Source organism: Balearica regulorum, chromosome 8 (genome assembly GCF_011004875.1).
Source record: "Balearica regulorum gibbericeps isolate bBalReg1 chromosome 8, bBalReg1.pri, whole genome shotgun sequence".
Lineage (NCBI taxonomy): Eukaryota > Metazoa > Chordata > Aves > Gruiformes > Gruidae > Balearica > Balearica regulorum.
This window is the reverse complement of record NC_046191.1, coordinates 31,045,012-31,065,599: the sequence shown is the minus strand read 5'-3', so window position 1 is coordinate 31,065,599 and position 20,588 is coordinate 31,045,012. Positions and strand designations below refer to the sequence as shown.

The 20,588-nt window shown below is 53.3% G+C and overlaps 2 protein-coding genes across 7 annotated transcripts in view; one reads left to right on the top strand and one right to left on the bottom strand.

Moving 5' to 3' along the window:
* The window catches only part of PAPPA2 (pappalysin 2), a 93,236-nt gene extending 82,985 nt beyond the window's left edge, over positions 1 to 10,251 (top strand). For all 3 annotated transcript variants that reach the window (XM_075760426.1, XM_075760425.1, XM_075760427.1), the window contains exons 21-22: positions 5,579 to 5,677; positions 7,698 to 10,251. In XM_075760426.1, coding sequence (XP_075616541.1) covers positions 5,579 to 5,677; positions 7,698 to 7,772 — 174 coding nt within the window. In that variant the 3' untranslated portion in view covers positions 7,773 to 10,251. The remainder of the gene's footprint in view (positions 1 to 5,578; positions 5,678 to 7,697) is intronic.
* Positions 10,252 to 14,840: 4,589 nt separating this feature from the next.
* ASTN1 (astrotactin 1) overlaps positions 14,841 to 20,588 on the bottom strand; it is a 56,606-nt gene continuing 50,858 nt past the window's right edge. For 2 of the 4 annotated variants that reach the window (XM_075760440.1, XM_075760442.1), the window contains exons 23-24: positions 16,065 to 18,394; positions 14,841 to 15,981 (exon numbers count right to left, since the gene is read on the bottom strand). In XM_075760440.1, coding sequence (XP_075616555.1) covers positions 18,160 to 18,394 — 235 coding nt within the window. In that variant the 3' untranslated portion in view covers positions 14,841 to 15,981; positions 16,065 to 18,159. The remainder of the gene's footprint in view (positions 15,982 to 16,064; positions 18,395 to 20,588) is intronic. The other 2 variants (XM_075760443.1, XM_075760444.1) reach the window with 1 other exon arrangement.

Sequence of the window (20,588 nt, the reverse complement as noted above, 5' to 3'; positions counted from 1 at the left end):
GGGAAACGGTGTTTTGGAGCGATGTTGAAGGGATGAGAGGGGGAATTTCCAGGGACGCCAGCTAAGACCACGGGGTGGTGGATGCACGGGGGCTTTAAGTGAACCAGACTTTTAACAAGGCTTTGGGTACTCTTCAAGTCCTCCCAGGGACCTCCCAGAGCTTTCTGAAATATCTTGGCTAGTGGCTGAGGTGGGAAGGAAGGAGAGGCATCTGGCAGGGAGAAGCTGCCCTCTGCCTATCCGAGGACTGCTGCGGCCTCTTCGCGCGTTCCTTTCCCCATGCACCCCTGCTTGCTCCCCCCTGCCTCGTGCACCTGGGACGTGGCTTCTCTTGCACATCTTAGACCCCTGAAGCCACAGCGGTCTCCAGCCCTGGGGCAGCCCCAGGTATATGTCCCACGGTTTAGGCTGACATCCCTCTGCCACCAAGTGGGCTGGGGTTTCCAGCTGTGCTAGGTGAGACCTGCCCCTGGCTACTGCTACTTTCTCATTTCTGGTGCTGAGCACACGCTGATGCCTTTGGGGACTTGCTCTTGAAGACCTTGCAAGGCTCCTAGAAGACCACGTGCATGGTGAGGGGAGACATTTCCCCAGCAGAGGTTTATCACCCAGCCCTGTCCCTGTCTCTCCTGCCACACCATCTCCCTCCTGTCTCCTCCAACTGATCTTTCCACCTCTAATGACTCATCCATCACAAGAGCAGAATTAACGGTGGTGAAGCTGATGCACAAGTTGTGGGTCTGATGGCAGCGGCAGCTTTTCCAGGGCTGGTCCCTGCCTGTCTCCTCTGCCAAAATGATGGTTCCCCTGTTCCTCTGGGGCTGCTCTGAAAGTGGCAACCGAGAAGACACCTGCATTTCCTCAGCTGCAGGATTGCACGGCATGCAAAGGGTCCAAGGTTAATGCCCAAAATACTGATGCCCAAAGGGAAGGATGAAAGGATAGCAAAATCCATGCTGACTTAGAAGCAGCATGAAAGCAAACTACGCACCCTCCCTGGGTGGGATCAGCATGGTTGCAAAGCCCAGGACCTGCGCAGCCTCCCAAAGGCTGAGGGGAAAAAATTTTGCTTATTAAGGCTGGACTTGATCCCCTGAAATGGGGATCCAGGCTTTCTCTAGCTATGAGCAGATCGAAATCGCAAGCACTTTCCATCCCGGCGGCAGTGCAGGAGAGTCTTTCAGCTCTTTGGTTACACAATTGGCCAGGTGCACGCTGAATTTTTTTTCTTTTTTTTTTTTTTTTTCCACCTTCCTCCGAAGCATCTGGAACGGGTCATTGCCAAAAGCAAGGTACTGGGCCTTCAGGTCTGCTCGACCAAAGCAAAACTTGCATTCCTGGGAAATAATGTTCATCAAATGCCTGTGACGCAGCACCAAAATATGTATGATACTGATGGCATCTGTGATTTATTCTTCGTGCTCCGTCTTTCCCTCGCTCTGTCGCACCCTTTCACGCTCTTTCACAGTGAATCAACCTACGTATGAGGTGGATTTGAAGGAAAGTGCCTGGACCCTGCCCGCGTCCCCGATGGCACCGGGGGCTCCCAGCCCGGCAGGACGCCAGCTCTGGGAAGGGAGCCAGCCAGCTCGGCCCCGGCCCCGGGGACTCTGCAGGGATGGTGGAAAAATGCCGTGTGCAGATGCCGCTCCCTGCACAGCATCTCCCGGCAGCCTCGAGAGAAACGGCACCACCGAGCCCTCTGAGATGCTTCTGCCTGACGTGTAGCGGGATCTGCTAGTCCTATCTCACATCCCTCCTTTGTCTGCAATATTTTTCCCTCTTTTTTTTAAAAAAAAAAAACGTAATTTTTTTTCCTCTTTTCATTCGTGCCTATTCCCATCTTTGAGAGCGTGTGGTTTTTTAGCCTACTTAAATTGCCAAGCACTTGATTCGTGGTTACTATTTTTATGCCGGCAGCGCAGGGCTCTGGCCCGGCGGTGCCAGATGCTGCACCTCCACGTGCTAACACACGTCCCGCTGAAGCTCCTGTCTGAATAAACAAGGAAGACGGATGGCGCGAGCGGGGAGATTCGCTGACACATGGTGGCATGCTGCCTAGCCAAGCAGCTCCCTATCATTTAATGTGGCACTGATCGGTTGCAGCAATTACCTTTATTCATTTTTTCCCAGTTTATCTGAGCCATTCGAACCAGCGCTTTTCTTCCCCCGCGCTGGAGGATGCTCATTCTGGCGACTGAAACCCAGCTGGCCACTTCCCTGGCTCACATCCCTTGCCTTCGCATGGCACGGTTAGGCATTGGTGTTTTCTTTTTTTCCTGCCAGCATCTTAAAACATCATCAGGTGTTTCTGTGAGTTGCCAGTGTGGGCAAACCTCCCTTCTCCCACCACCGGCATCACTTTCGGTAGATCTGCACAGCTCAAGCAGAGGCTGAACGGTGCCTGCATGGTTTTCCCGTCTCGCATCACCGGCGTTGCCCGCATCCTCCCTTGCCGTGACTCATGTAAGGCCAAAATGAGACTGATGCAAGTACGAGGGCACCTCTGCCCTCAAGGGTGACCCACCAGCACCTTACTTTGCTCTTTCTGCTTGAAAAGCTAAAACTAGCTGGAAATCCTTGACAAGGCAAAGTGACGGGATTCACTGTGTTCTCCAGGCGCTGGGCGAGGAGCAGGGACAGCGGTCCCCGAACCCTGCGCCTGGCTCTCTTGAGCCTCAAGTCCAATTAGTCATTTTTTATTTTCCCCTCATATGTTTTTCCAATGTAATTTGGAGCATGAGTTGTTAAGTTTCCCCAACAAGTGTTGCCATAGGAGCCTGTATTTGTTTAGGGTGGGGTACAGGCTCCGGCGGGTTGAGAGGAGGGGGCAATTAGCCCTAATAGGTGTAAAAAGAAACTGAGAGCCTCTCCTTCCCCGTCCTGTCCCTGCCTCTGTCCTCCCCCCACCTTGCACACAAGATCTGGAAATCGTTTCAGACCTGTGCAGCCGGGATGGGCAAACCCCCCCATAATTGTATGGAAACTACCGAAGCGGCGGGTGTTGTTTTGTCAGTGAGTCATGACATATGGAGCAAAGCTCAAGGAAAAACTCCACTGCATGGAAGGCTGCAAAAGCAAATCACACCTAGGAGAGCTCTTCCCTGCCAGCGGCTCTGGCCGGTCCCCTGCCTGCATCCCTGCACCAGCCAGCCCCAGCATCCCTGCCCTGGCCCCCCTGGTGCTCAAAGCTCCTTCATGGCTCAGAGACCTTCTTTGATCACCATCATTTGAGGCCCACTGATGGTTTTCAATGGAAGAAGACTCTTAACCCTATTGCCTTGGTGAAATTGCACCTTAGTCTCCTCTGGACGTGGTTTGCGACAGCAATGATGGGAGCCAAATCCCTTCTTGGTTTTGAGTGAGCTACCTAAGCCGGCTGTGCCTCAATTTCCCAGCTGTAGGAAGGTGCGCTCTTTCTTCTTCTCTTGCAAGATCTTCCAGGTGAACGCAATCTCTCCGTAGCTGCCTGGATTTGGCCCGAGGACTGTGGTAGTGATAGCAGACAGACTCGGTGGTTTGCCATAATCCCTGCTGCTACTTCCTAAAGTGTCATTAGCCTGCGTTGAGCCCATTTCTGTTCCTTATGAGTCATGATGACAAAAAGCCACATCAGTTCCCTGGTTTTGGCATGGCTTTTTCATGTGAATTGGCATTATTGCCAGTCCCGCGTGTTGACTTTGGCGCAGTGGATGAAGAGCTGTTGCCGTGTGGTGACATTTTTCAGCTGGCTGTCATTGGATTTAGGGGTGCTACGGGTGAGTGTCCATCAAAGGCTGGGTCCAGGTATTTTCTGAAGCCCAGTTGTAGTTTGGGGCCACCAGATCCAGTGAAACAGGTCAGCTGCTTCCATGAGCAAAGGGGTGGCCAGATTTCCACCAAGAGCCCTTTCTGATGACAGCAGTCCTCCTGGAGGTTGGCCATGGTTGCTGGGCCAGTAGCTACCATCACAGAGCCTGGAGCAGGAGAAGTATTTCATTACTAATCACTCGGTTAATGAATGGCCTCTCCACTCTGTTAGCACATTCGGTTGTTGCTTGGCAGTGCTGATGTGTGTCTGTGATAAATAAACCTCGGCTGCAGATTGTTCCTGACAGTTTATTGCAAGTGCTTCACATGCACGTTGTTTGGTTGCACCAGTCGCACAGCATTGTTTCTCAGCCCTAGTTGGCTGCTTCTCAGCCCCAGTTGCTTGTTTCTCTTCTCTGATCAGATGACTCATGTAACTAAACAACAATAAAATGGATTTCTGAATGGCTGCTTGAGCCATTTAACATTTCTGGGCAGAAAACTATTCTGCTGCGATAGCTTTCCCTTTCCATGTTAGAACTGAGAGTAAAGAAGGTTACTTAGTGATGGATCATTTGTCTGAGCTACACCAAGGCAAGTTGGGCTCTGCAAATCCCCAGCTGTCCAGGCAGACCCAAGAATGGCAATGTGCTGTGCCACGCAAAGAGGAGCCACCATTATTTTGGCTATGCAAAATCCCCCACCACTCAGCCATATGATTTCCTTACAGAGGGTGAGATTTGGGCCATGAAAAAGAGAAACTAGGAGGAAGATGGTCAAGGCTGAAGCTGGGATGTGGCCACGTTGCCGATATTTCTGGTTAGCAATAGGCTGGTGCCCTCTCTGCTCAATCCAGAGTTGGATTTTGCCTGCAGGGAGCTAGTTCTTAATGAAGATCCCTTCCGTTTGTCCCAGCTGGCCACCAAATAAGTAGCCATGTAGCTCCACCTGGCAAAGTTTGGTGGAGCCATGTGCTGTGGGCAGGACTACAAGCATTTAGTGGAGAATCTAGAGGAATTTGGGGACATGTTCCTTGGGGTCAGAGCCAGAGCAAGAGCATTCTGGAAAAGGCATAGTCCTTGCAACCAGCGCTTGCCAATGCTTGACTTGGCTTGAGCGCAAGTACTTCTGGGACACTCCTGACCTTGCTGAACCTTTCGTGTAGTCCAAGGGAGATAAAGTGCCTGCCTTCCTGAGATCGATCCTCTAGCAGGATACTCTATCGATCTTTGTAACAGCCTCTCTGTACTTGGCTGCCCAAGCCAGGTCACCAAGCTCAACTTCAGAGCCCAGGTCTTTGGGAGGAGGGGTGTTGGAGAGAAGAGTTGGGTCAGATTCTTACAAAGCCCTGCCCAGCTGTGGACATCCAGAGAGCTGGATTACAGTGGAGACACGCGAGGGTGGTGCGAGAAGGCGGACGAGCAGATAAGGTGGTGAACTGACTCCTAGTTGGGTGGCAGTGGACTGTGGAGAAATGCTGAGATGGGAATGGGGACTTGTGGCATTCAGGTCGGGGCCCTCTCTAGCAATGTGGATTTGCTTTCTCACTTGCTGACACAATTCCCTGATCCTTGAGCTACAGCTGCTGCCCTCCGAGCACCCACTCCTCCATACATACCAGCCAGGATACCAGTCTTCTGGTGCCTTTTGGTTGTGTATGGTGGAACTGGGCCTTGGCCCTTATCAGAGATGCACAGATGGCCTTGCTGAGGACCTGGAATCTCTGCTTTTGGGGGCAACCTTATGCTTTTGAATAACTTTTTCAGCAAAGACTCATTTCTCTGCCTAGCCCTTCCAAGCAGACGGCTGGTGTGACACCATCAACAACCGGGCATACTGCCAGTATGACGGGGGTGACTGCTGCTCCTCCACACTGTCCTCCAGGAAGGTAAGTGAGCATCTTCTGTGGCACTGGCCAGGATTTAGGATCAAGTGGTGACTGCTAGCCATGCTCTTTGGCTTTGCTGGCCATGGAACGGAGCCTGCAATGTTATTCTCCCACGAATGGAGAACAAACCCATGATTTTAAACCAAAGCCAGCTGAAGCTGATAGACATCATCCCACTGATTAACAGTGGGGTTTGGACTCGGGCCCGCGGGACTGAAAGCTCAGCCCAGCTCCCACTGAGGTTCACGGGATTCCCTCTCATTTTGGGAAACGAGTCCCAAATGACTTCCATAGGATGTAGTGCTAGCCGTGGTGAGTCAGAAGTCACCTTGTCGTATAAATGAACAATCTCAGGGGGATTTTTGTTACGGCCCATTGGCATCTGCTATGGGCTGTGTTTCCCTCCCAGTCCTCCTGGGGAGGGAAGGAGTGAGGAATAGTGTAGAGGGAGCAACTTGGCATTGGGTTTGCAGAGACCCTTCCTTGTATCCCATCACAACTTCCCCTCCCACTTTACTTGCTATCCAGCGCTCACAGCCCATCCTTCCTAAGCATATCCAACAGCAAAACAAACCATAAGGCATGAGATAATTTCTCACTGCAAAAATATGTGAATTTGGATCTTCTCATCTTTGTTGTTGTGGAGCTTGAATCATTTTTCCTTTCATCACACATACACACACAGAGAAAAAGAAAAATAAAATCCTGGGAAGATCCAGTTGAGATAGGAGAGAAAAGGCTTTACACCCAAGTGATGAGTGAAACCTTCACAGCGATATCATGACACCTCAGAGCAAGGCATGGCTCTCAGGAGGTCTGAGACATCTGTTTCTCTGGCCAAAATATGGACAGGTTTGCAGTGGAAAGTGAGGTGATTCAGTCCCATGGCTTTAAGGAGACCAAGCCCCAGCTCGCACCCCCCATAGTTCCCAGGTCCCCCACGGCACAAGCCTCCAGAGCCTCTCCGTTAAGGCAGATGCAGGAATATGGGGTTCAAACACCCAAACAGGCTCCATCCAGCCTTTCACTGGCCCAGGATGTGAAAAATCAAATGTGCTTCCACAGCAAGAAAAACCGATGGCTCTGAGCCTGGTGTGTATAAAACCTCTGGAGGAAATGTTTTTCCCTGCTCCCAGAGTCCATGACTGGGCAATCGTCAACCAAGAGCCAGATGCTCTGCTGGTGCCCTCCTGCCTTGCTTTGCTGCCACCGGCTAAGGTGACATAAGCTTGCTCAGCCACATAGAGTTGACGTAGACAAAGCAATGTGCAATGAGCCTCTCTACCTGCACGGGATGTCTCAAAGCAGCACAGCTTGTGGGTTACCCTAGATGGACCCACTGCCTGCTCACTGAAGACCGTTCCTGCTCACACAGCCCCCAGCTGGCCTGTTTTGTTTTGGTTTTTTTTTTTAATCCATAATGCACAAGAACTGTATGCCTCTACCATGGCTCCTGCATCAGGTAGTATGGAGGTCAGCCTTTGTAGCTGGGAGATTGGTTGAGTTCCTCCCAGAGGTGCAAAAGACAAGACCGTGCTACCCTCATGCTTTGCTGAGCCTGGAAGAGCCAGGAGTACCTTGAAGGACAGGACCATGGGCTCAGACATGGACAAAGAGGTTTTCTAACAGGGGTCAGAGTAAAACTGAAATCTGAGGTGCCTCACCACTGCCAGCCCTAGTCCAAATGTCTTACATCTGCCAGGGGAGACTTCTCTCCAGTTTGACATTCGGGACACAAGACTCAAGCTGACCCTTGGTTGCAAAATCTGAAATGCAAGTTAACAAAAAGGAAAAGACTAAGAACAAAACCCAGCCAGGTACACTCTGTATCAGAGCCTATTACTTGGCGAGCATGGAGCTTGGCAGTCTCCACACCACCACCACCATCAGGGCACAGCCCAAACTGTCTGTCTGTCCGTACCGGGGTGGAGAGGGCTTGCAGGGGCATAGGGGTGCTGCTGGGCCAGGGATCTCAAGGCCAAGTCTCGGTCCAGGCTTACATCTCCCTTCATTCCCCCAGGTGATCCCGTTTGCTGCTGACTGTGACCAGGACGAATGCACGTGCCGCGACCCGGCGGCCGAGGAGAACCAGTAGCGGCACCACCGAGGGCTTCTCTCGGTCAGGCAAGCGCCGGAGGAGCGAAGGGGCAGCAACGGGGGCCGCCGGGGGACGGCGGGGTGCGAGGGGGCAGGAGGTGTAAGGAAGAGCCGGGCAGGGGGACGGTGGCTGCGCACGGGTCGAGGCCACCGAGCGGCCGGTGGGAGGGCAGGTACGTGGCGGCCCCCTCCCCATCGCTGCGCCCTTCCCCGCGGGCTCCCTCCCGGGAACGCGGGGGCCCGGTGCACGCTCGAGGGGCTCAGCTGGGGGTCTGGTGCCGCCTCGGCCATGCGCTGGGCTGGGGTCCACGCTGAGAGCCCAGGCGCTGCCACAGACATTTGTCCTGGTTGGGCGTCTGGGTGTCTGTCTTTGCTCTGGATTTTGTCACTATTCACCCCCCTCTGCTGTACAGGCTTCTTTTAGCAAGGTCGAGGTAGTTGTGATCTCTCTGCAAATATTTAAACTTAATTTTATATATATATATATATACATATATATAATATATATATAAAAATATATATTATATTTTCTTTGCTCTTGATGAAGCTGAGAAAGGATATCCTTTGTCACACACCCATGCTGCTGTGAAGTACAAACCATTGGGAAAAAGCGCAGGTCGGGGCGGGAGGAGCAGGGAATTTCCCCTCCCTTGCTGAGAAGGAGCTGGAAGGAGGACAGCGAGAGAAGCCAAACAGCCAGGCCGTGCCAGGAGAGAGCTCCCCAGGCAGGCAGCGTGGAGGCTGCGACCTCAAGGTGCTCTCAGCATCTTGCAGGCACCGAGTTTCACCCTTGGGATTTGCCAGTGCTTTGCCTTGCTCGGGTCCCGGGTGAGGATTTTGAGGTCGAGAAGAAACGCTGCTGTGCCGTGGCATCACCCCGGTGAGCAGGGGCACTGCAGCCACCTCTCACCCGCTATTTCAGAGCCCTCTAGGAAAGGTTATGTGTCCATGGGGATCGCTGCGCGGTCGGCAGGAGCAAAGACACGCAAGGGTCCCTCTCTGCCTCGCTCCCCCCTGGCTGCTGTGCACCCAGCTAGACAAGGGATGGAGTAACCGCGTGGTGCTCTGGGTGAAGGAAGCTGAAGTGGTCCTTCTTTTCTTTGCCCACGTCTCTTTTCCAAACATGAGTTTCAACAGTGTTGTCACCACTTCCCAGAGGAGATCAGACCCTGAAACTCAGGGAGAGACAGGACCTGAACAACTTATCAGGAGACTTTGAGCATTGTCTTTTCCCACTGAGATTTTCTTTATTACTATCTCCGTGGCGGAGCCCATCATGGTGAACATACAGTTGCTGACTTTCACGAGTCTCTTGCTCCTGTAGGTGCTAAGTAAAAATCTTCAGATCCACTCCTAGCCCCAGAGAAGCCCAGTTAGAAACTTTGCCCCCCCCCCCCCCCCCCCCCCCGTAGCTGATTCCCAGAAGCTCAGCTTGGCAGCCTGGACCCAGCCTCACGGAGGCAGCGGGTAGGGCTCCAGCTGGAGTTATTGCTCATAGTTTTGTGCTACAAAGAGGCAGGGAAAAGGGACAGAAAGAGGAGAGCAGACAGGAACCACAGAGTAGGAGCACGGACAGCCCAGCGTGCTCGGGTGCAGCCCCAGGCTGGGACCAAGAGACCCAAGGCTGCCTGGCCGCGTCCTCCCCGCATGGCCTGTGCCGGTGGAGCCGGGCTCCAAGCCAGGGTTTGTCCAGCGCAGGAGTGATGGAGAGAGGGTGACACAGTGTGGAGAGACCGGGGATTTCCAAGGCATCCTTTGGCTTTTACTAGCTCCCCCCCCCCCCCCCAATCTTTTTTTGACAGGCATCTCCTAAAGTTTTGTTTGGCTGGAGGACAGGAGTAGGGGCAGAGGTGCCTGGACATCCCACCAGCATCCAGGCAGGAGATGCCTTGTCGTTTTCCAAGCCCTTTCCCCATCCCAAGCATTCCCATCACCCTGTGGCGTGTCACCTCCTGCCTGCCTTGGTCTAGGCAGGGATGCGGGAGTGGGGGACACGATGGGCCCCATCTCTTCTTGCAGCAGGGACACACTGACATTTCTATTCCCGTCATGCACAGGTGACAATTTCACCCAAATACACCGTCAGTTTGGCAGAGAGCTGCAAATTTTTTGACAGAGGTCCACTTTTCAATCAAAACAACACAAGGAAATTAAAAAAAACCCCAAACCCTTTGAGACTATTTAAGCCCCAATGCCCCCCCAGAAGGTGCAGCTTGGGCAGCCCGTCCTACTCCACCAGCGCAGGGAAGGGGAGATCCAGGGGTCCCGGCACAGCGGGAGTGGGGGGCACAGCAGCCCCCAGCCGGAGGGGACGTTGGGGGCATAGGGTGAGGGGGGGACATGCAGAAGGAGACGGGAGAATTTCAAGTCCTGGCATCTTGCAATGCCAAACCCTTCCCTACCTGGCGTCAGCATTACCTGCATGCCGATGTGTTTAGATGCCAAATTTTTACCCTTTTGGCATGAAAAATCCTGGTTTCGGCAACGGCTTGTCCCTGCTCACCGGCGGGTGCAGGGAAGGGGCCGTGCCCCGTGGGTAGGGGAACTGGGGCCGGCCGGCGGCACTGGCTTGGCTGGTAGAGTTTTGTGCTTCTCATGATCGGATAGCTTCTACGTACCGAAATATTGTTCTTCTATAGCGACACTGAGCGGTTTTTGTCCCCTTTAGGGTTTTATTCACAACGGAGGCTGCTGCTATTTTTATTTTTTTGTATTTGATAATTATTTTTTATAAAAATCTATGAAAAATAAATAATCTTCTCATCCTCCACCTCTTTTGCCTCCTTGCTTCACCCAAAGGCCGGGGGGGGGGGGCAGGCTGGGGGAGGGAGGGGGTTCGACTGCTCCCAGCACCCTTGGTCCCACATGCCCTCCTCTGCCCCAAACTATGGGTCATCCCAGCCCCTTCCCAGCATTGTCCCAGCCCAGTGGGAGACCCCCTTTGGGTTTTGGGCTGGGGACACACATACCTCCAATGCTCTCCCTGTTCACAGCTGCCACCCAGGTAGCTTTTGCTGTGCCACCAGCTGCGAGGACACTTTTGCAGATGGTCCTCTGCTGGTTACGCCACTAACTGGTCCATTGCCTGCCACTTTTTGTAATTAAGTCACCTTAAAGGTATGGAACATGCGCATGCGTGTGTTCACACACCACCTCCCTGGGGACGGGGAGCAGAAGGTGGCTCACACTAGAGCCAGAGAGACATGCCAAGTGGCCTCCTGGCAAGACAGTTAAAACCAAAGACAATCAAATAATTTCCTTAAAGATTTTTGGATTTTCTTTTTTTTTTAAGCAACCAGATAAGCTTTGCATATATGGACTGGGAAACACCAAAAAGCCCTGCACAAGGTGGGTGGCAGCGCACGGTGCCCGGGCAGCCAGCTCCAGCCTCCCCATCACATGGTGGTGAGCCCAAGGCATCCATCGCTGCTTCAGTGCACCACCAGCACGAAGCGTGGCAGGGACCAGGGCAAGCTGATGCCATAGTACCAGCTGAATCCCCTCCCGTGGACAGCCCCAAATGCCACATGTCACCAAGGCAGAGGACATCCACAGGGCCCTCATGGGTTAGGACTTCACTTCCAAGATGCCCATAGCTGCTCTGCTCAGCCCTGTTGGCCAAATGAGTATTTCTGGTGCTCTGGAAAAATGGGATTTGCAGCATTTGATGAAGTGGCCTGTCCTGTGCAGCCTGCTGCAGCCACAGCCCTCTGTGTCCCCGGCCATGCCTGGACATCCCCTCTGGACCAGGGGCACCTGGAGCATCTGGGCCAGGTTTGCAAGTCCCACCATCCCCCATGCTGGAAGGCACGAGGAGGGATAGCGTGAGGCTTCTCTCCCCAGGAGTCTTTCGTTGTTGCAATTCCCAATTTCCACCGGCTCCCAGCCAGCCAGGTCTCCCACGGTGCCGGGTACAGAATCACTGAGCCACGACAGTCCGCAGTGGCCACAGCTGGTGGCCACATCTGCAACAGGAACAGCCTGCCCTGGGGTCGCTTTCTCATGACCTGCAGGGTGGTTTACTGGGAGGAAATACTGCTTTTTATAGACTTTGGGGTACTTCCCCCCCCCTCCTCCCCCTCTTTTTTAGGGCAGTTTCAACTGAACAAATAAAATGGCCCTGAAAAAAGTCAGGTTGGTTTCCCAGAGCAGAACAAGCGAGCACAAATGGCAGCTAACAAAATCCAGGCTGCATTTCCAATGGACCAGTTCTGGGTACATTTCGAGGCTCTTTCCCCATCAGTCAGGGGCAAGCCGGTCCCTCAAGGAGCCCCTTTGCTGTTTCACAGCTCAGCACAGGGTTTGAAAAGGCCAAAGCCGCGCTAGGAGCTATTTCTCTTTCCTTCGCCACGCGCCTCGCTTGCAAAGCGGTGGAGAAGGTGAGTCACGGCTGAGCAAGCGGAAAGATTGGAAAGGACTGAAAAACCCAAGCGCTTGCAGTGGGTCGAGGGCTGGGGGGATGCTGGACCCTGGGGGGCAATTCCAAGGCTACGGAAAGCAATGAAATCCCAAATTTCCTCCTGCGGGGCTGACATGAGCATGTCGAGGGCTCCGGTGAGGAGCAGTGGGCTGAGGAAATGGAAGGAAAAGCCCCTAACACGGGGTGCCCGGTGCTGCCCCAGCAGCTGGGCGAGTGGGGAGCACCTGGGGACAAGGAGCTGCCGCCGCCAGCCCCGGGGCAGCTGGGTGCATTGCACGGCCCCCCCGCCCCCACCGCGGCCGGGGTGCCCTTCCCGTCACCGGCAATCGGAGCCATATGGACTCAGCCCTGATTGAAACAAGCTGAGGTGCTTTGGGTTTGCGTTGCTGCTGGAAGCAAGCGAGGCCCCGGCAAGCCCTCGATCCTTCTGGCTGCCTGCGCCGGGGCGGCCGGGAATGCCAGGCACAGGGGCGCGCAGGCAGGGCTGCAGGCAGGGCTGCAGGCAGGGCTGGCCCTTGCACCGTGCCCAGGGTGTTGGGGCTGGATGGAGATGCCCAAAGCCAAGAGGGTGTGTATTCCTGCTAGGGACAGTCAACTCGTCCCGAGTCTCCCTCCTCCTTATCTTTCATTTCCCCTGTCGTGTCTTTAAACCCCACTGCCTGTCCTTCCAGCCGTCTCTGATGGCCATGTGCCTCCCTTTGCTCCACACCGGCCTCTCCCTCACCTCTGGTCTTTGCACGGACTCTCTCATCGCTCCCCGGAGGAGGAACAGCATCTCCTGGTGACATCAGATGTCCTCTCTGGGGCAAAGCTGCACTGGGGCTTGGTTTGCTCCCATGAAAGACAGCCCATTAAGGGGCTCCACAGCCCCGAGCAACCAGGACCCCAGTTGCAGGTCTTGCATTTAAATCAAAAGGGGCAGCTGTCTACAGCAGTAGCTGAGTGACGAGCTGTTCTCCCATCCTGCGTGTTTGAGCAGAGTGGTGGCTCTTTCAGCAACACAAACTGGATCTGAAAAGCTTTGTCAAAAGCACCTACGATGCTCAAGGAGGCCACGCGGTCCGTCATTAAGAAACGGGGACCATGGGGACACAGTGAGGGCTCCAGTGGTGCCATGTTGTTCACGCATGTGCTGAAATGCAGCAATCCCTGCTCGTTCCTGCTTTCTGAAGATTAACAGGGACCGCTGGCCAACAGCAACCCTTCCACATACACACACATTACCAAACCCCTCCTAAACCGCTGCCATTTTTGTGTCAGCTGGTGATGCATCCTTTACAATCTTTTTTTGGGGTGGCTTTCTCCAAACCCCCATCGCTTGCAAGCCAGGTGACCCCTGAGGAGATCTTGCTCTGGCAAAGGTGTGATGGAGCCAGCCGTGCCGAGACCTTCTGACACAGCAGCTCAGGCTTGCGACTGCGTGCCTCGCTGCCACGCGGCCCCTCTCCGCCTTCTCCTCCTTCTCTTCCTCCTCTTCGCGTCTCGTTCCACAGCCCCGGGTTATTGTGCAATGAGCCGATGGCAGCCACAGCACTTAACTGCATGGAAAAACAGCAGAAGGAAAGTATCGGGTGTATTTTTAGCTTATTTTCCTGCAATTTAGCAGTGGGAAGAGAAAAAAAATAAAAATCAAGTTGTTCCATGAGACTTAATGAAGTCTGGTTTCCTATGGATTCATGCGCTATAGCCCCTAAATTCCCCCTCTCCCATGTCCTCCCAGGCCTCCTGTCTGCCCACCCGCAGTAATCCCCAGCTCTCCCCAGGTCTCCCACCCATCTGGCAGGGCAGGTGGCAACACGCTCCGGGCTTGGCCAAGGGGCCAGCCGCTACAAGTGCCGATGGCCTGAGCACTAGACACCACGCTGCACCATAAGTGACTTTAAAGGTAGCCTTTGCAGCTCTCTTCTCTGCTCAGGCACTGGTTTTCACATCGTTTAATATTCTTGATGCTGCTAGCCCTCTGTCAAAAGTCTGCCAGATGGACCAGGAAGTTCTCAGGGGGTGGCTGACCACCAGACAGCACCATCTCATCCACCTTATATACTAAAAAAAAAACAAACACAACAAACCCAGGCTAAAAGGAAGTTTTTTTGGACTCTGCTTCCAAATTCCAAGCATCCACGGAGGTTTGCAAAGCAAGGACTGAGAGCCCGTTGCAAAGAGTATTTAAATGCAGTCTTCCCCCCCGCAAAACCCGAAGGTGCCTGCAGCCATCCACACCTTCCCGTGCCCGGCAGAGCAGGTAGGCGAGGCGAAGTGCCGGACACAGCTCCGGCTCTGTCTATTGAGCGGTTCGGGACCTGGCTAACCCAGTGGGCAAACAGGCTAATGCTAAACTTGTGTGAAGACGTACCCGAGTTCAAAGGCTGGGAGTGTTTCATCCGCTACCAAAAGATGACATCAACTGGACCAAAACTATAAACAAACATTCCAGTTTGCCAGAGCCACGGATTACTAACAGCTCCGTTTAATAGTCGGTTAAATTATCATCTGGAGTTTTACATAGTGTTACAATGACTTTTTTTTTTTTGTTGCTGTTGTTTAAAACTTTTTTTTTATTATTTTTTTAAGTAATCCGGAAGGGTTTCGCATTTCTTGCCACGTGGCTATCTCACCCTAAAGCACCCTACTTTCAATCTACAGTAGTAAAACGTCACATTAGAGTTTTAATAGAACATCAAGGAACATGAATTGTAGCCATCTTTGTAAAGAAAAGGACCAAACCATCTTTATATGTTAAATAACTCCACGACAAGTAAAAGGTAGTAATGCTATTACAGGGGTATGGGTGCAGTAAAGAAAAGATAAGGACCCAGAGGTTCATCTCAGGTGAATCGCTCATTAATTCAGAAATAAAACAAGAAGAGAGGGCGGGGGGTGTGGCGAGGGAGGTTGCAGAAATGGATGGAAAACAGTGTCTTCTCCAGCGTTCGTGTGGCTGGCAGCGTGGGAAGAACCAGAAGCCCAAGAGAGAAGATACCGTGCAGACCCAACAGTAGGACCCCGTGGCAGATGTGGATGGTGTTGGCTCTGCAGGGAAGGGCACGCCTCAGGGCTCACCCATGGCCCCACACAACGCATCTCACCAAGGCTGGGTCTGCAGCCATGGTGCAATTCCCTCCCGCCGCCCCCGGCTCTGGTGTGAGCCCCCATGGAAGGCTGCTGGAGTTTGTCTGAGATGGGCTCACGTGTTAATCGAGGGACTGTGGCAAGAAAAGCCAAGTTTGGGCAAAATTCTGAGCTGCAAAGCCAGAGCAAGGAAACCAAGAAGGAAACCTTCACAAAGCCAGAGCCATCGTGAAAATGGCCCCACAGACGTGCCACACCGGCAGGACCTGCCGGCACAGCGGGTGCAGCAACACCACGGGAGTCAACCAAGCGGAGCACAGCCCCACCAGCAGACTGCGCGGTCTCGGGCTGAAATGGCCCATCACGGCTTGGGGATGCCAAGTCCCATCCAACCGTGCAAGGGTGTTGCCAAAGGACTTTGGATGGGTGGCTTTCCCCTCACCCTCTGGGGTGGTCCATCTCCCAAACCATGGGGAAGCTGGGGCCAAGGGAGCAGAGTCTGGCCCAGCTGGCTGATGCTGCTGCAGGGTCTTGGTTGACCACGCAAGGGCTTTGAAAGAAGCAGAACAAAAATATCTGCAGACCTCCAGCGCAAATCTTGGGGCCAGACGAAAAAGTAACTTAGGCAGGTGTGAACGCGTGGGGCATCCGGGGTTTTCCTGGCAGCGTCACGGCAAGTGGCTGGCAGACCGCACCGCTCCTGTCCCCGCTGCTGCACCTAGTAAGCAATAAAAGAGAGGAGTCTGCTACCCGAAGGAAAACAGTCTGCGTTTCATATAAAGGCCACGTAAGCGGTATTACTTGGCGAGCAACCAAGTCGTGTCTGGGCCAGAGCAGCCTTTGTTCTAGCATCCCTCCGAGGCGGGGAGCGGAGGTGCCCTTTGCCCATCCCTGGACAGCTGCCCGGCTGGAAGTTAAAAGTTGTCTCACCATCCGCTGGGAGAAGCAAGGGGATAAACCAACGCGCCTTGGCCAAGACTGCCGGTGGGTGAAAGGGAAAGGAGCAACGGCTCAGTACGGATCACCTGCTCACGTATACCTGCGCACGGACACAGCGCTGGTCTTGCTCGGAGCCCCAAGCCCTTGGCAGCATCAGGCACATCAAAATGTAAGGAGAAACATGTGAGAAAAAGCCAAAAGGATCCAGTAGACTTCCTTCTTGCACAGAGCAGGTGTTTGCCCAAGGACACCTGATGGACCCTTTCATTACAGAAACGACACCGGGATGCCCAGGTAATACTGACTGCTGGTGGCTGCTCCCAGCAGCTCCCCGGTCCAGGAGGAGAGGTCTGCCCACGAGACGGGAAGAGCAAAGCACTGTGTGGTCCTGCAGGAAGATACTGAACTGCTGTTGAGCAAATACTGTGATGCAGCACTGTCGGCTGTGACCGGCTGCAGACCACAGCCACCTCCCTCTCAGCACCACGCAAATATTCGAGCCATGTCCTTGGCAGGTAGCAGGAGGAATGAGGCAGAAAATTATAAGAGACAGGCTGAAGATTGCTCCTGCCAAGGCTGAAAAAAATGAAAAGGAAATTTCTCTCTGAAGAGCCATCATAAAAATCCCACTGTAGGGCTCCTGGCTTGTCCAGATCAAAGGTGCACAGCTGGCAAATCCAGAGATGCCTCCTCTGCAAACAAGGCTGGAAGATGAAGCTAAAAGGAAGCCGTTTGCTGCCTCCAACACCATCAGTGGTAACAGGGTTTTGGACAACAGTTTGCTCTGAACTGAGCCCAGTGTCCCAGGACAACCCCAGTTCTCTGGTTTAAAAAAAAAAGTCACCGGTGAGAGCCACAGATGTGAACCTGGCCATGGGAAAGCAACACTCCCAGCAGCACGCGTGCCATGCTGTGTCACCGAGCCCTCTCTGGGACCAGGACCTGCGGGACCATCCTGCACTGCCACATTGCGGTACACTATGCCCCGCTCCCCTTGCCATGCAGAGCCTGGGCTACACCACAGCTACAGCATGGGTGGTGCAGAAGACAGCCTCGGCTGTGCCGTCTGGGTGCTGCTGTCTTGGCTGGGGCTCTCCTGAGCAGTAGTCTGATATTGCTTCGAAGTCTTTATTACCGTGGATGAAGAAAAAAATAGAAGGGATTTTTAAGTCAACTTCCTAGGAGTTTGGTCCCACAAGAAATCTCACGACGTCCAGCTGACCACTGGCCCTGAGGCCAAGCTGCCTTTGCTCTGGAGGACTCTGCATCTTGGAGCAGACGAGGGCTTTGACCATGACAGAACAACCAGAGGAGATGGGCTCACGAACGCCCCTCTCTGCTCACCCCAGCTGGTGACACCACGCCAGACCTGCCCTGCAATGGCACCACGGCTCGGCCAGGTCTCATCCAGACCTCATGCTTTACAATTACAAAAAAAACTCACCCCACCCCAACCCTCTTGGCTGCCTGGTGGCTATTTTGCTCAGCCATAACCATCAGCATCTCAACCTGACCTGCATGCCCTGCCTCCACTTTTCCCAAATCTGCATCACCAGCTCTCCCTTCCTGGCTGGGTCATTATGTTTCTCCCATGACTGGAGTCCCCTACTCTTGGGCACCGTCCCTGCGGCCAGGGCAGGGATGGGGTAGCAGGAGAGGGCTGTGCCCTCCCAACCTCCCTCTCCAGTGATGCTGAGGAACCTCTTGGCAAAATGAATAAAACAAAACCAAGAAAACTAGGTCCCACAAGACTTCTAACTAGAAAGGCTTTTGGCCAAGTCGAAGAAGAAACTAATACTGAGTCAGTCCTGCACAGAGCAGCTAGTTTCACTCCCTGGTCCAAATTTTTGTCTCCAGAAACATCAGCGATACCCTCCCCCCCCCTCCGTGGGTCCATGTATAAAACCCTCACAAATGCCCATGGGAAGGCCAGCGTGAGAGTGGGCATCCACAACCCTCAGTAGTCCTTGTCACCATAGTCATTGTAAAGGACGCTCAGTGTCTGCTCCTCGCACGTCTTCTTGAGGTCCCGGCTGAGCTCCGACCAGTCGAGCCCGTAGGGCTTGATCTCGCTGTAGCGGCAGGCAAGGTACTTGAGGGACGAGCGCTGGAGGCTGATCTTGGGCTCTTGCAGGAGGCCATTGCACCAGCTGCTGAGGTCCCCCAGCTGCGAGAGGATGAGGCCAGCTTTCCTGCAGCAAGGGTGGGTGGGGGGAAATGCCGGGGGAGGATGGACAGCAAGGGGACGGCAGAGGTGATGGAGACACCACGGGGGGATGGTGGGAAGGGCAGGAGGAGTGTATGAGGAGAGAAAAGCAAAGATGGTTAAGGATGCTGCGAGAGCTCCTGAATGGAGAAAAGACAATGCAAGAGCTGCCAGTGAGGACAGCGGATGAGCAGAGCCCAGCCCCGCCAGGATGAGGAGGGATGGCGGGGCTGGGGGACACACCAGCCCCATGGCAGCACTGCAAGTCCAAATGCATGCAGGAGCAGCCCCTACCTGGGTCAAGGTGCCCACACCACCATGGCGGTGCTGGACCTGCTACACTGGTCTTAGGACTCGTCTTATGCTTTTCTGCCCTGTCCCAGCTTCTTCTTCCACCTAGTATTGTCCCCACAACAAGGCCAGGTTTGCTGAGGGCTTCGTGAGGGGACAGTCACAGGTGTAGCTGTGAAACACCCAAACCCTTTGGGATGGACATCATCAATGACTCAAATAGCATCACCAGTCATTGCTGAAGCTACTGGAACCCAAATATAACAGTATGGGAAAGTGGAAGCCAATAGCACTGCAGGCAGCGGGGAGAAATGCTAGAAGGTATCAGGCATGACATGTGTGGCCAGTCCGGGGCAGTGTCACCATGTGTGTCCTCTCCAAGAAGTGCACGTGTTGCTTGTCTGGGAACTGTGCTGGTCATGCATGGCTTGGTGTAGGACACCTCCATTGACATGGCAGGGCAGGGAAAAGGTGGGCATGCTGGGAGCACTGCTCCCTTGCTGTCACACGGCTGACTGGGATGTGATAGAGATGAAAGGTGTGGTTTTGGGGACCAGCATATGGAGATGTCACTGAACACATGTACAGACTAGCTTAAAGCTGCGCTCCAAAATGCATGTAGAATGCAGAAGGGAGCATGGGATGAGGTAGGCAGTGACTGCCCAAACCGGCATGGCAGCAGGACTGCCCAAAAAAAGGGAAGGAAGAAGAAGGAGATTTAGGAAATTACAAAAAAATAATAAAAAACCCCACTAAAAATACCATGCCCATCATCTGTATTAGTCTGGCTTGGGGGGGGTCTGCACGGAAGGCTGACAGTGAGATAAACATTACGATCCTCATAAGATGTAAGTACCACGAATGACTCTCCTGATGCATGACTTGTAAAGTTTGGTAACAGTTTAGGAAAAGTGTCTCAAAGGACAGCGTGCAAACTAGAAGGAACATACTGAGACATAGAGCATAGGTTGGATCCAAAAAGGCCCTGAGAGAGCAGGGGATGTGGTGGAGCTCCCCAGTTCTTTGCACGTGCATTCTGCATCTTCCAATTCCAGAGAGCAAAATGAGGAAAGGCAAGTCATGGAAGCCAGGAGAGAAGGTTGGGTGTCAGAGGGAGAAGAGGTCCAGGAGGAATTCATCTTCGGCAGAAGACAGACACGCAGTACCCGCAGGGCAACATAGCCTCGGTGTGGGCTTGTTCTGGTAGCGAGAAAGTGCTAAATTATCACCCCCTGGTGTTGGATGATATATTGGAAGAGTGCAGAGGATCCTGGCCAAATATGACCTCAATTGTGTTCTCTTCTTTTCATGTTTTTCCTCTTAAAATTGTGTTGCTAATGCTTTTATCAAGGAAAACAGTTTGTTCAGATAAAATACATTATGTTCATTTTAAATTTGTCTAGCACTTTGGGTGATCTACAAGGAATCTGGCAAATGTGGAGGTAATGGATTCAAATGACGTGTCTTGCAGGTGAGCATTGCATGTGCCTGGAAACCCAGACAAAAGTTTAAGTGTCTCAGGAGCTGGATAAGCTTCCCAGCCAGTTTCAAGGTCAGTTTGTGGGTTGGTATAGACAGGGAAGAGAAGATACATCCCCTTGGTAGCTGTAACTCAGCATCTGTTCAGCACAGGAGTAGGCAGCAGAGGCACAAATCATGATGCTAAGGCAAAAAACCCCTCTTTGTCACATTCTTGCTTGGATAAGCAGGGGTTGTGTTGTGTCTGGGTATGTATACCGACCATAAAGTAACATCCACAGTCCCTCCGTACCATCCTCCAGGCCAGGTCCACCATGAGAGAGCTCCTTGGAGAGGAATGAATTTACCCCAGGTCCAGCCAGAGCCAACTTTGGCTTTCTTGGAAAGGAAACCCTCAAGAGGTCCATCAC